Raw genomic sequence first — 13343 nt, 5'->3', positions numbered from 1 at the left:
GCAGTTTAAGGAAATCTAGTTAGTGAAATTAAAAAAAAATTTTTTAACTTTTTTTATTTATTTTTGAGAGACAGAGAAAGAATGTGAGCGGGGGAGGGGCAGAGAGACAGGGAGACACAGAGTCCAAAGCAGGCTCCAGGCTCTGAACTTTCAGCACAGAGCCCGATGTGGGGCTCGAACTCACAAACAGTGGGATCATGACCCGAGCCAAAGTCGGATGCTTAAATGACTGAGCCACCCAGGTGTCCCAAATTAACTAAAATTATTGTCCCAATATCTTCAATTGTATAAAACTATAAAATTTGTTCTGCTAACTTAAAAAAAATTTTTTTTTAATGTTTATTTATTTTTGAGAGACAGAGTGTGAGCAGGAAAGGGGCAGAGAGAGAGGGAGACACACAGAGTCCGAAGCAGGCTCCAGGCTCTAAGCTGTCAGCATAAAGCCTGACACAGGGCTCGAACTCATGAACTGTGAAATCATGACCCAAGCTGAAGTTAGATGCCCAACCAACTGAGCCACTCAGGTGCCTCTGGTTTGCTAACTTTAAACAAGAAAAACTTTTGATCTCTTCAAAGTGTTGAGACAAAAGCTGTTCACTCCAGGTACCATCAAAGATTGACTATTGTATTCTAATTAAATTATCTTGCAACAAAATATTGAGGTACTCAGGACAAAAATTTAGAGCAGTTCCTACAATTTGGTCTACTTTTCTGTCAAGATTTCATAAAAGCTGCCACTGTTAAAGAGCAACTGGTCTCATACCAGTGGTGCCTCATGGGAATCTTGAGGTGACTTCTATTCTCATCACATTTTTTATTTCTTCAGTTATTTTTAAAATAATTTTTTGTATGTATGTATGTATGTAATGTCTGCACCCCATGTGGGGCTTGAACTCACAACCCTGAGATCAAGAGTCACAAGCTCTACCAAGTGAGCCAGCCAGGCTCCCTTCTAAGGTCATTCTTTTATTTGCCATGTATGTACATGTCTGTTATTCTCTTAACATAAGTTCCTTATAAGATAGAAATTATGTCTTTTTTTCTTCTTACATTCCATGAGAGAAATCCATACCATGTTTCACAAAAATTTTTAGTGAAGGGTTACCTATCTTAAAGACAGAGGCAAAAATGTTAGGGGTGCCTGGGTGGCTCACTTGGTTAAGCGTGTGACTCCAGCTCAGGTCATGATTTTGTGATTTGTGAGTTCAAGCCCCATGTCGGGCTCTGTGCTGACAGCTCGGAGCCTGGAGCCTGGTTCAGATTCTCAGTCTCCCTCTCTCTCTGCCCCTCCTCACTCATACTCTGTCTCTCTCTCCCAAAAATAAATTAAAAAACATTTAAAAAAATGTTAAATACCATCTCTAGAAAGAACAATTCAAAGTGTAATTAAGCTGAGTTGTATCAACCTGGAATTCATATTTGGTTCTAAACAATTTTATTAATTTCTGTATTTTGCAGTTATTCTGCTACTGAATAGCCAGTAGCAGTGTCAAAACTCATACACTGTACAGGTTTCATTTGGATCCCAAGAGCACAGATGAGTAATGTCACCACTCACTGAGATGGAGTTGAACGACATCTTACCCTTCCTCCAGGTCCATTTTCACAGCCCAACTCATCACATACTCTTGTGGCTAAACTCACTGCTGAGATTCTTCGGGGCTGGGTGCAGACAATGTTACACTTAGTAGCTCCCCACTCATTTAGAAGCAAATCTTCCAAGAGGAAATGTGGTACTTGAGTACTTTTGCCACTCCCCGTTTCACCTGCCACAACCACTACCCGGTGCCTTTTAAGAGTTTCAACAATTGAATTCCTATGCTTGAACACTGGTAACTGCTGCCTTTCCTTTAGAAGTCTCTGGTACTTAGGTGTGCTTTGCAACTTCCTAAAGAGGGCTCTAACAGGTTCCAAATCTTCTGCCTTTTCTGATTCCAAGGACAGTGCAGAAAAATCCTCATCAGAAACTAAATTTTCCCAAGATTCCTCAGGATCTTCAGAGTTTTCTCTCTTATTTTCAGAATGTTGTTGCTGCTGCTGCTGCTGCTGTTTCAATTTGTTCAGAAGTTTGGCAATAAAAAGATCACGTGGTTTATTGGTTTCCATTTTATTTAATTCTTCCTTTTTCTTTTCTGCATCACTCCACTCCAACCAAACATCTCGGTAAGTGGGAGGAAGTAACTGGTGCACAGACTATAAAGGAAAAAAAAACAAAACAAAACACCAGTATGTTATTTTCACTAATTACTTAATATTAAAATTCAATAGGCTGGAACTTAGAAGGATAGCTATTTTCCTCTTAAAATGTAATTTGTCTCTTAGTTACTATTTTAATATAAGATACACATGCATATGATGCAAATTTATAAACAGCATATCATATTCAGGCTTCTAAACTTACTGTGTGACCTTCGACAAATAACCTCTCTGTGTCTCAGATTCTACGTTGGTAAAATGGGCCTAATATCTCCCTTACAGACACACTCTAAAGTAAACTTTTAATACATGAAAAGTGCTCATTCCTGGAGCAAACTACTGAGTATATTTTTATTATTTATTCCTGCAGTGGTACTATGTAAATATGTAGGTGATCCATAAAGCATTTCTGAAAGAAAATTCCCTCTGAGATGCTGGCAGGTAAATGATATTACAGGTCAAAGTATTTAAAATAAACTACAGTGAAGTGAATCTAAGTTGTCCTAATTCTGTGTCATAAAAGAGCCCACAATTATCTCTATAACACTGAGAGTTACTTCTATCAATTAAGCTTAGTTTATGATTCCTTTTTGCAAAATAGGTGAAATAAAGACATTACAAATTTTTACTGGCAGAAGCTGGAAAAGAACTATCGTTTGGAGTTCCACTTCATCAGGGTCTAAAATTTCCAGTGGTTCTAATTTCCCATGAAGAACATGTATTTATTGCAAAAAAGAAATGTTGACAATCCAACAATCCAGGAAAAAGAAAAAAAGCTTCCTTCAGAAGTACTTCAATCTTTCTTTAACCTGAAAGCTTATAGTTCATATATGCTAAAATTGAAAACTGCAACTAAGTTCTATAACTTTTCAAAAGAGAGAAAAAAATGTAACATTCAAGAGAGACATAACATTTAAATAAGCATTAAACTGTTTAAAAATTCTCCTTACTTCAACCAACCTAGAACAACTATTTTTAATCCATAAAATAGCACAGCCTGAAAAACTAGACCAGTGAAATGGTTCAGAGCCTCTGGTCTAAGGACAGAAAGACGAAGCTATGTTTAGGGGCAAGACGCAGTCAAAATCATAAGTAAGCATTTAACGAGGATTAATCTGAAGAAGTGCTAAGTAAAAACTGGCACTGAAGGCCATCGTTAAATACTACATTCCATATGCTCATAGTTTTATGTTGGCAAAGTACAGTACATGCACTACTCCACGAATGACTTTTGAAACACATCAATTTAAAAAGTCTCACCTGCCCTTTCACTAAACGGTACAGAGCTAGAGTTGCTCCCAGGTGCTGAGCTTGCATGCCATCTTCTGTTAAGATTGTAGGGCATACTACCAGTACGTCATCTTCAGACTTGATTACTTTTACCCTACAAGGAAGCCAAAGATTTTTAAAATAAAATTAGTGAAGTAAAAACAAGTCAGAATTCCATTCACACTGAGCCTAAGTTTACATTAATTAATTAAATATTTCTAATGAAATATTTCTAATGAAGATGTACTAGATAACGTATCAGCACTATCAACCTGAGATGTGAAATAAGAGAGCTTCCAAAATATGTTTACTTAACATGTAAGAAACAGATTTTTCATCTTAGATTTTTCTAAAAGTTCATTCAATTAACCAAAAAAACATACCTACATTTCCAGTATCTACCTACTGGAACTTTTTCAAAGGAAGGATTTGGACTCTTGGGAAGATTCTTCCTGACCCAATCGATCAGAAATTGTTTGGGAGATTTTCCAGTCCAGCTTCGAGCTGTATAGTCAAAATTTCTTACATCATGAGGTTCTTTCTTTTTCTCTAAAATGATAGACAAAGATTGTTTTTTTAAAAATTGTCATGTGGTAATGTGTAGTCTCTTTTGAGTGATCAAAGTCCTCTCAATTTTGGGAAAAGACCTTTAGAAGAGAATAGGTTAAAAAAAAAAGTTTGCTCTTCTGAGTGATGTAAGGAAATTCTCTTAATGGATAAAACCACTAAATATCTGAATCTTTTAAAAAAAAGTATCCTGAGTAACTCATCCATTCTTATAAAATGTCTATGATAACTAACCATGTGATGAATTGTTCAGGGTACTCTGAATTATAGTATTTGGGAGGCTACCACACAGGAAGGGTAATCTTTTGAAAAAAATATAGATCAGATGTCATTTCTCTGCTTAACAGCTGCTGCTGCCACCGCCACCTTCATTGGTTTCACATTATGTATAAAATAAAGTCCAAATTCTTCACCACTGCCTAAAACCTTTTCATGGTCCATCTCTGCTTATCATGCTCACTCTATTATAGCCACACAGGCAGGCAGTCACTTCCTCAAATGCTCTAAGCCTGCTTGGCCCAGTACAGAGGCAGTAGCCACACATGAACAAATCTAAATTAATTACAATTAAACTTTCAGTTTCTCAGTTGCATTAATCACATTTCAAGTGCCCATTACTCCTATTTGGCTAGTAGCTATCACACTGGATAGGTCAGATATATAACATTCCTATCATAGAGTGTTCTGTTGAATAGTCTGCTCTACGTCTTCTCTACCTTAGACTTCCAATGTACTGTCTCCCTCCTTCTAAGGTGGCTCTTCCCACCAAGGTATCACTGGGCTGACACCTAATCATCTATCAGATCTCAGAGCAAATCAACAGCCCCATTGTTATCTCTAATATTAAACACCAGTATTCTTGCTCTGATAGCTTACATCACAATTTATAATTAAATATTTGTGTATATGGTAATGCTTATCTCCCCTACAAGACCATACACTTGAAGAGGGCAAGGACTAGGTTATTTTGTTAATTACCGTACATACAGCAACTGACATTATCAACAATAAAAATTCAATAAATATTTATCAAAGAATATAGAATTAAAAAACTGACAATTTAGCACAGGACTTGACTATAGTACAGATAAATATCATACAAGCTATATCAATAATTTACTTAGCACAAATAAATGCACCATTACACACATCCAGTGGCAAGGCAGTACTCATGGCAGAGTCCTCTTAGGGCTGTTTGAGTTAACCTTGAAGCGAGGGTAAGGTTGGCCAAGTAGGGGATAACAGAATGAGCAAAATCATGGAGCCATGAAATAACACATGTTCTAGAGAATGTTGTGGCTACAGTACTTAGCTGGGAGAATAAAGTGGGAAGGCAGATTGTGGTAGAATGCAAAGGCTCTTCAATGCCGTGATAAGTATGGACTTACTACTGATTGAGGGTTTTTAACAGGGAAATCGCATTTAGATAGGTTAGGGAAAATAATTCTGGCAGGAATTTGGAGGATGGACTGGAAAGAGATGAGACTGAAACAAGATACTTAAAATCACAAAATGCTACAAAAGTTATAATTATTATTTTTCCAAGACAGCATGTGGAAGCGTAACTTTACTGCCAGCTTATGTAGTTTGCTAGAATGCAAACTAACAATTTCTCAGTTGTATTTTCAGTGACATTTTACTACTTTCACCTCGAAACCCTTTCCCTTTGTTTTACCTTTCTCTTCTTCAGTAGCAGCTACAGATTTTTCAAATAAGTTAAAGTTCAAAGCCCTTTCTTCTTCTGTGGTTACAAGAGGCTTTTTCCTTTCATTCTGTTGATGTGAAATCTTTATGGCTGGATTGAATACTGGATGGTCTTCTAAAGTTTCCATTTCTGCCAAGAAAAAAAAAATTGTGCTTTGTTGTATTTGTTTTTTATGTCTCTTTACTTTGCAGAGACGGTTAAAAAACAAACAAAAAAACCGCAAAACAACAACAAAAACAGAACAGCATTCTTTCTTTTTCCTTGCAGCCAGTTATTCAACACTTTCTACTTGGAATTTATGCTAGAAGTCAGAGGCAATTTATTTTCACATCATATACTAAAATGTTTTAAATGAATTATTTAACAGATGTAGAAGGTCTGGAAAAACATACTCATTAGACATGAATGCTCATGGAAGTGTACCTGACTCTCCTTTTTGAATGAGGATGGTATTTTATGGTATATTTCAGAGGCTGCCAAACTATGGCCAATGGGTCGCATCCAGCCCTGCTGACTGTTTCTGTATAGCCTATAAGCTAAAAATGATTTTGGTATTTTTAACTGGTTGAAAAATATATGAAGTATTTGGTGACATGTGAAAATTTATATGAAATTCCTATTTCAGTATCCATAAAGTTTTATGAGAACATAGCCATTTACTTACATACTACCAGTGGCTGCTTCTATGCTGTGACAGGAGAGTTCAGTAGTTGTGAGAGCATCTATATGGCCCACACAACCTACAATATTTATTATTTGCCTTGTTACAGAAAGCCTACCAATCCCAGGTATAAACCGTTAGGAAAGAGTAGACAAAAAGAGGCAACCTCCATGCCAGGAAAGCCAAAAAAAGAAGAGACATTTATATACCTAAGAATTTTTAAGTGTTTACCTCTTTGAAATTTCCTTATTTTTTCTTGAGCCTCTTTTTGGCCTTGCTTGTTTTTTTCTAGTTTAAAGGTAGCTGCCTGCTCCTTTGCATCCAGAAGTTTTGCTGCAAGGTGCAAGTACCTTTCATTCTGTTCCAAAGAAGATATTGATTCAGAAATTTAAAAAAGAACAAAATCAGTTAAGTCATTTGTCAGTTTATTATAGAAAAACCTATGATCTTTTAATCTTATTCTTTGATCCAGCAAATCTGCTTTTAGGAATTTTTCACAGAGAAATAATACAAAGGTGCAGATTTGTAGGTAGTAGTGACAGAAGAGGAAAAACTGCAAATCAAAGGTACTCATCTACAGAGAAAATCTGTCAGCCATTAAAAAAAAAAATGAGCTACCAAAAGAATGAGGGTGATCCACATGGAAAATTTCCTTGACATGTTAAATAAAATTAAAAACTACAGAATAAAAGTTAAGTAAGCTCATTTCTGTAAAAAGGAAGTATTTTGTTTTTATACATTTTATAATTTACAAAAAGGATTGTGTAGATAATAATATAATAATATTCATCTGAAAGTTACCTTTCCATATTCTCTTTCTTGTAGAAAATAGGGACATTAAAAAAAAAAAAAAAAGGCCTCTGGTAAAATGGGTGTTATAAAACTTAAGGACTAGCTCCGCTGAGCAAACATTAGATGCAGTTTAAAATTAAACTCAAATTTGTTTTTTTCCTTAGGTTAACAAAGTACAGATGAGAAGCATCAACGCACAAGGTGAAGATAAGGGCATGTATAATGCTGCTATGAAACACAACTGTTAACATGAATGGAAAAGAGATCAACTAAGGCAGCACATCGAGCTTAAGCCTGGAACCACTTTGTGTAGAACACACTGATACAGTGTAAACAGAAGCGTTAGCTGTCTGTACCTCTTGTTCACCCAAATCACATTCTTCCATCATTCCTATTTCTGCCATTGATACCACTGTCCCTCCACCTGAAAATCTCTTGCTGTCTTTAGCTCATTAACTTCTTTACTCAGTAAACCAAAACTTTCTATTGGTTCTGGCTTTAAATGATTCTGTTGCCTTCCAATTCCAATACCACTTTGGAGCCTTATTATTTCATACCTGAGGAAGTGCAAAAGCTACCAAATGGCTTCCCTATCCTTTCCAAATCACCTTGAATGCTACTAAATATTCCAAACCACTTTAACTAAGCACTTTAATTTTGACCTAAAATACCAAATTCTTGTAACTCACCTGCCCCCAACTTCGAGAAGCTCTTCTCAAGAAAAAAAAGTCAAATTCATTTTTTGGGGATCAAAATCTTCTGGTCTCAGCTAAACTCACTTGTTTACTCCTTCCTGTCAGTACTCATCTACATTGTATACTCTGTATATATTCATGTATTGTTTAATACCCAAAGGCTCATTGCACAATCCACTTCTGTACACTGTTCACACTATTTTACCCATATGGATCATCTTCCCTTTACTGCCCATGCACACTTGGCACCCTTCAAGTTCCCCCTCTCTTCTTGCAGTCTTGACCAAATGTTCTAATCAAAAGAGACCTCTTCTTTGACCCTTAATGGAGACTCATACTGTCCTAAGTTCTTTTTGCTTATATTAGTTTAATATAGGCACAGAGTTTAAAAAATACGTATAGGATACAGAAGAGTATAAAAAAAGAAGTGTCCCTCTCATTCTACCACCCCAGTCCTAATCACTAATAATAGCTTCTCGTGTATCTTTCCATATCTTTTCTGTGCATATAGAATGAAAATACACATATATCTATTTTTCTTTTACACAAATGGGTTCATCATACTACACATGGTGTTTTGCAACTTCCCTTTTCTCTTTCTAAACCAATTTTATTAAGGTATGATTTACATATAATGCACCCATTTAGGTATACAGGTGAATGTGTTTCATAAATATATATATTGATTTAACCATCATCCTAATCAAGATAAAAAACATTCCCACCATCCCCAAAAGTTTCCTCATGCTGCCTTACAGTGAATCCTCTTTCCCTATCCTTGGACTCAAGCAACTACTGATCTGCCTTTTGTCACGAGAGATTGATTTAGCAAGGATGACTTATCTGGAATTTAATATAATAATTACACATGTAGTCATCTGTGTCTCCCTTCTTTCATTCAAGGATTATGCCTTGCAAAGTTGCTTGCAGTGTTTGCCTATTATGAATATAAAACTGCTATGCACATTTGTGTACAGGTCTTTTGTGGACATGTTTTCAGTTTTCTTGAATAAATACCTAAGAACGAAACTGTTCTGTCACATGGCTAAGTGTATGTTTAACTTTTTAAGGAAGTGCCAGTTTTCTGAAGTGGATATACCATTTTATACTCCCACAATCAATGTCTGAGTGTTCCTGCAGTTCCATGCACTCCCAACACTTGGTATTACTGATCTCTTTAATAGTAGCCATTTTGATGAATATACAAGAGGATCTAACTGCAGTTTCCATTTTCATTTCTCTGATGACTAGTGATCTTGAAATTGTTTTTACATGTTTACTGGCTATCCATATGTCTATTTTTGTGAAGTATCTGTTGTCCTTTGAAAACTTTATAAATCCTAAAGTCTACTGTCAGACATGTATTGTAATATTTTCTTCCTACAACTTGTTTTCATGTAACCTTACATTTTTAGTTTCTCTTATATCTAGGTTTCTCTGACCAGACTAAGGATTTTTTTGTAACGAAATGTGCCTTTCTTTTATTATCCAAGGAATTTAGGATACTTCTTACAAATGATAATCATTTAAAAATACTTGATGATTATCTGTTTAAAGATGGGAGGAAACGTAAGTAACACTTATTGAGCAGTTACTTTGTGCCATTTTTATTTTGTTACTTTTAGGTTTTATTTTGCTTAACCTTTCCATCCACTCCTAAAAGCCTAATACAAATTTCTAACTCACGGGGTCAAATTTTTCCTCTTCTAAACTTTTAGAATTCTCACTCTTTTCTTCTTCATTTTGCTGTTCGGCATACTGCAAAATCCATGCTTTCATATTTACTTCCAAATTTTTTTCTTCCTTTTTTGGCTAGAAAGGAAAAACAAATATCTGAAAAACCAAAGTTAGAAAAAGGTGTCAAACTATCAAGTGTCCCTGTTTTCACTATTTTTTTTTTCACTCAGAAACAGGAGACACGTAAACCTCCTAAAATCATATACTGTTCTGTGAAGGACAAACGAATTACACCTTGCTTTAAGAAGTCTAAACTTTCAAAATCAAAAAGGTATGTCTATATAAAGAGGCCAAACAATAAGGAGAACTTTAAAAACTAGTGCTACTCCAGGCACCTGGGTGGCTCAGTCGGGTTGAGTATCCAACCTCGTCTCAGGTCACGATCTCGTGTTTGTGGGTTCAAGCCCTACATCAGGCTCTGGGCTAACAGCTCAGAGCCTGGAGCCTACTTTGGATTCTGTGTCTCCCTCTCTCTCTGCCCCTTCCCTGATCACACATTCATTCTCCTTCTCTCTCAAAAAATAAAATGTTTAAAAAACAAAAAAACCAACTAGTGCTATTCCTTAAAAATAGTGGTTTTATGGGGATAATGCTTCCAGATTTTTGTTTTTGTTTTGTTTTCAAGCTTTACTGGGGTATAAGTCATATATTTAAAAACTGTACATACTTGGGGTGCCTGGGTGGCTCAGTCAGTTGGGCATGCAACTCTTGATTTCAGCTCAGGTTATGATCTTGCCATTCATGGGATCAAGCCCTGTCTCGGGCTCCCTGCTGACCACGTGGAGCCTGCTTGGGATTCTTTCCCTCCTTCTCTCTGCCCCTCCCCTGTTCACATGTATATGCTTTTTCTCTCGAAATAATAAACTTTAAAAAATTGTACATATCTAATGTACATGTTAATATATCAATTATATATTAACTTATCATAATATATACATAAACTCATTCTGATGAGTTTGGACATATGTGTCCATTCACGATACCTACAATCGAGATACTAAACATATCCATCACCTCTGTAAACTTCCTTGTGTTCTTTTGTGCACATGGATTGGTGGGGATAGGGAGTGGTGATTGTGGTGAGAACACATAACATGAGACCTATCTTCTGAACATATTTTAAAATGCATAATGTTCTGTTAACTATAGGCACTATGTTACAAAGATCTCTAGAACTTATTCATCTTGTGTAACTGAAACTAAATGATTAGGCAACATTTCCCCATTGTCCCCTCTCCTCCCTTCAGCCTCTGGTAACTTCCACTCTATTTTCCACTTTTAAAAGTTTAGCTATTTTGGATACTTCACTTAAGTGGAATCCTATAGTATTTATCTTTCTGTGACTGGTTTATTTAACTTAGCATAATGTTCTCTAGGTTCATGAACACAGAGGTTTTGTGACACGCAGTGTATTTAAGCATAACGCCCTAATGAAGTATACCTTCCAGTCTTGACTCCTTGCTGTAATCCCCTTCCACATGTATTTTGGAATTGGCCATGTGATATGCTTCAACCAAGGAAACATTACCAAGATACAAGCTAGGGCTTGGTAAGAAATTTATAGACTGGGGCTTATCATCTTGAAATACTTGGTCTTAGAAGCCAGATGCCAAGTAAATCAGACCACCCTGTGACCATCATATATGAGGAAACATAAGTTAGCCACATGGAAAGAAGGATGCCTGGTTAGCCCCCAGCTGAGGTACTAGTCCTGTAAGTAAGAAACCATTTTGGATATTCTAGCCTAGTAAGACACCTTGGGAAACAGATGGACTAAACAGCTGACCCTGGTCCAGACTGCAGAATCAAAAGAAATAAACTGGTGGTTTAAGTCACTAAATTTTTGGGTGGTTTGTTATGCAGCAACACACTACCGAAACCGTGACAGAAAAGTTTGGCAAACTAATTCTCTTCAATAAGCAAAAACATTATTGTAACCTAGTATTTCTACTCATAAACTGCTATAATGCACTTTATTCTGATTTTATACAACTTCATGTGTTTAATTCTTAAATTACCTTAATCTTAGTATCTTCTGGTTTTTTGATTTTAGGTTGCAATGGAGGTGAAACAGTGGCTGGTATTTGAGGAGACTGGAATTTTGGCCTACTTTTAGTTTGTTGCTCTTCAAATTCTTGACTGAATCCTTCAGGAAGTGCATCTTAAAAATTGGGATTAAAAAAAACATACATATGATATATAAAACATAAACATACACATTCATCAAACATACACAAAAATCCTGGCTAAACAAAGAGCACCTAATTTTCTTCCACACACATCTCCTCAAGAATAGAAATCCTATGATGAATCTGACTTTATTGTCAAAGTCAAAGTGCGAACACTCATCAGATGACAGCCCACCTCTAAATAGCCATTTATTTCACTCTCAATGTGTTAGGCTCCTAAGTTTTCAAAAAAAGATTTGAACCCTTCCCAACTCTTTGGTTGCCTATTACAGTATATGGCAGGATCCTTAATCAGTCATACAAGCAATTTGCACTCTAGGTTCTTGCTAAAGATGACAACCTTGACTCTCTGGTTATTAAAACTATCCAAAGCCAGATGGCCCAAATTTCTAAACCAAAACCAGGAGAGACAGTCTGATAGGTAACAGGTAGGCAAACTTTAAAAATGTGTTCTATGAAGTACATTATAAAATGACTACTGACAACTGAAAGTAATGCACAAAAAATTTCTTCTTGCATGGACTATAACCTTTGAGAATATACTACAAAGAGCAGAAAAGGGTAAGAACATTCAAAAAATAATTATAACACAGTGAAAAAATTTTAAGTAGAGCTTGATACAAATATCACAAATTCTGAATTTCAGAAGGGCTTTAGAAAATGAAAGACTTTAATGATAATACTACTTACCATCTGAAAGATTTAAACAGAGCCAATCCAAGGCAGAATGGAGATCACCTCCCTGCAAGAGTGTGTTAGTCATGGCATCTTCAATGTCTTTAGTCTTAAATGAAAATGCTTGTAAAGCCATGTATAAATCCTGTTAAGAGGGAAATGCAAAAAAGTCATTCTGTCAATTTTCTCTCCTTTTATTACTAATTTTATTCTACCACTCATTTTATTATTATTTATTTATTTAAGTAGGCTCTATGCCCAGCGCAGAGCCCAATCAAGGGCTTGAACTCACAACCCTGAGATCAAGACCTGAGCTAAGATCACAAGTTGGACACTTAACTGACTGAGCCACCCAGGTGCCCCTCTCCCACTCATTTAAATTTTTTAAGGTTATTTATGTATTTAGAGAGAGAGAGGGAGGGAAATCAGGGGAGGGCAGAGAGAGAGGGAGAGAATCCCAACCAGGCTCTATGCTATCAACACAGAGCCCAATGCAAGACTGAAACTCATGCCATGACCTGAGCCAAAATCAAGAGTCAGATGCTTAAGCTACTGGGCCACACAGTAGCCCACTCATTTTAAACCAGAAATTCTGATACAAATTATAATTTCAAAAATATCTTTTCTCCCTTCTAGTTAGAAGAGTTAAATATGCTTACCAGATTGAGAATTTGAGAACTATGGATAAATTTTAAAAGGACCTCAAGGGGTGCCTGGGTGGCTCAGCTGGTTGAGCGTCAAGTTTCAGCTCAAGTCATGTTCTCACGGTTTGTGGGTGTGGGCCTGGCACTGGGCTCTGTGCTGACAGCTGAGCGCCTGGGGCCTGCTTCGGATTCTGTGTCTCCCTCTCTCTCTGC

The 13343-nt window shown here is 36.4% G+C and overlaps 1 protein-coding gene across 2 annotated transcripts in view; it reads right to left on the bottom strand.

Annotated features, from left to right (window-relative positions):
- The window catches only part of DHX29 (DExH-box helicase 29), a 46267-nt gene that overhangs the window by 22634 nt on the left and 10290 nt on the right, over positions 1–13343 (bottom strand). For both annotated transcript variants that reach the window (XM_040453168.1, XM_040453175.1), the window contains exons 4-11: positions 12502–12631; positions 11641–11783; positions 9572–9697; positions 6630–6756; positions 5708–5866; positions 3849–4014; positions 3457–3580; positions 1585–2193 (exon numbers count right to left, since the gene is read on the bottom strand). In XM_040453168.1, coding sequence (XP_040309102.1) covers positions 1585–2193; positions 3457–3580; positions 3849–4014; positions 5708–5866; positions 6630–6756; positions 9572–9697; positions 11641–11783; positions 12502–12631 — 1584 coding nt within the window. The remainder of the gene's footprint in view (positions 1–1584; positions 2194–3456; positions 3581–3848; positions 4015–5707; positions 5867–6629; positions 6757–9571; positions 9698–11640; positions 11784–12501; positions 12632–13343) is intronic.

Source organism: Herpailurus yagouaroundi, unplaced genomic scaffold (genome assembly GCF_014898765.1).
Source record: "Herpailurus yagouaroundi ecotype Mexico unplaced genomic scaffold, PumYag 29, whole genome shotgun sequence".
In the NCBI taxonomy this organism is placed as follows: Eukaryota; Metazoa; Chordata; class Mammalia; order Carnivora; family Felidae; genus Herpailurus; species Herpailurus yagouaroundi.
Note: the sequence above shows the minus strand (reverse complement) of the source record. Positions and strands in the feature narration are given on the sequence as shown.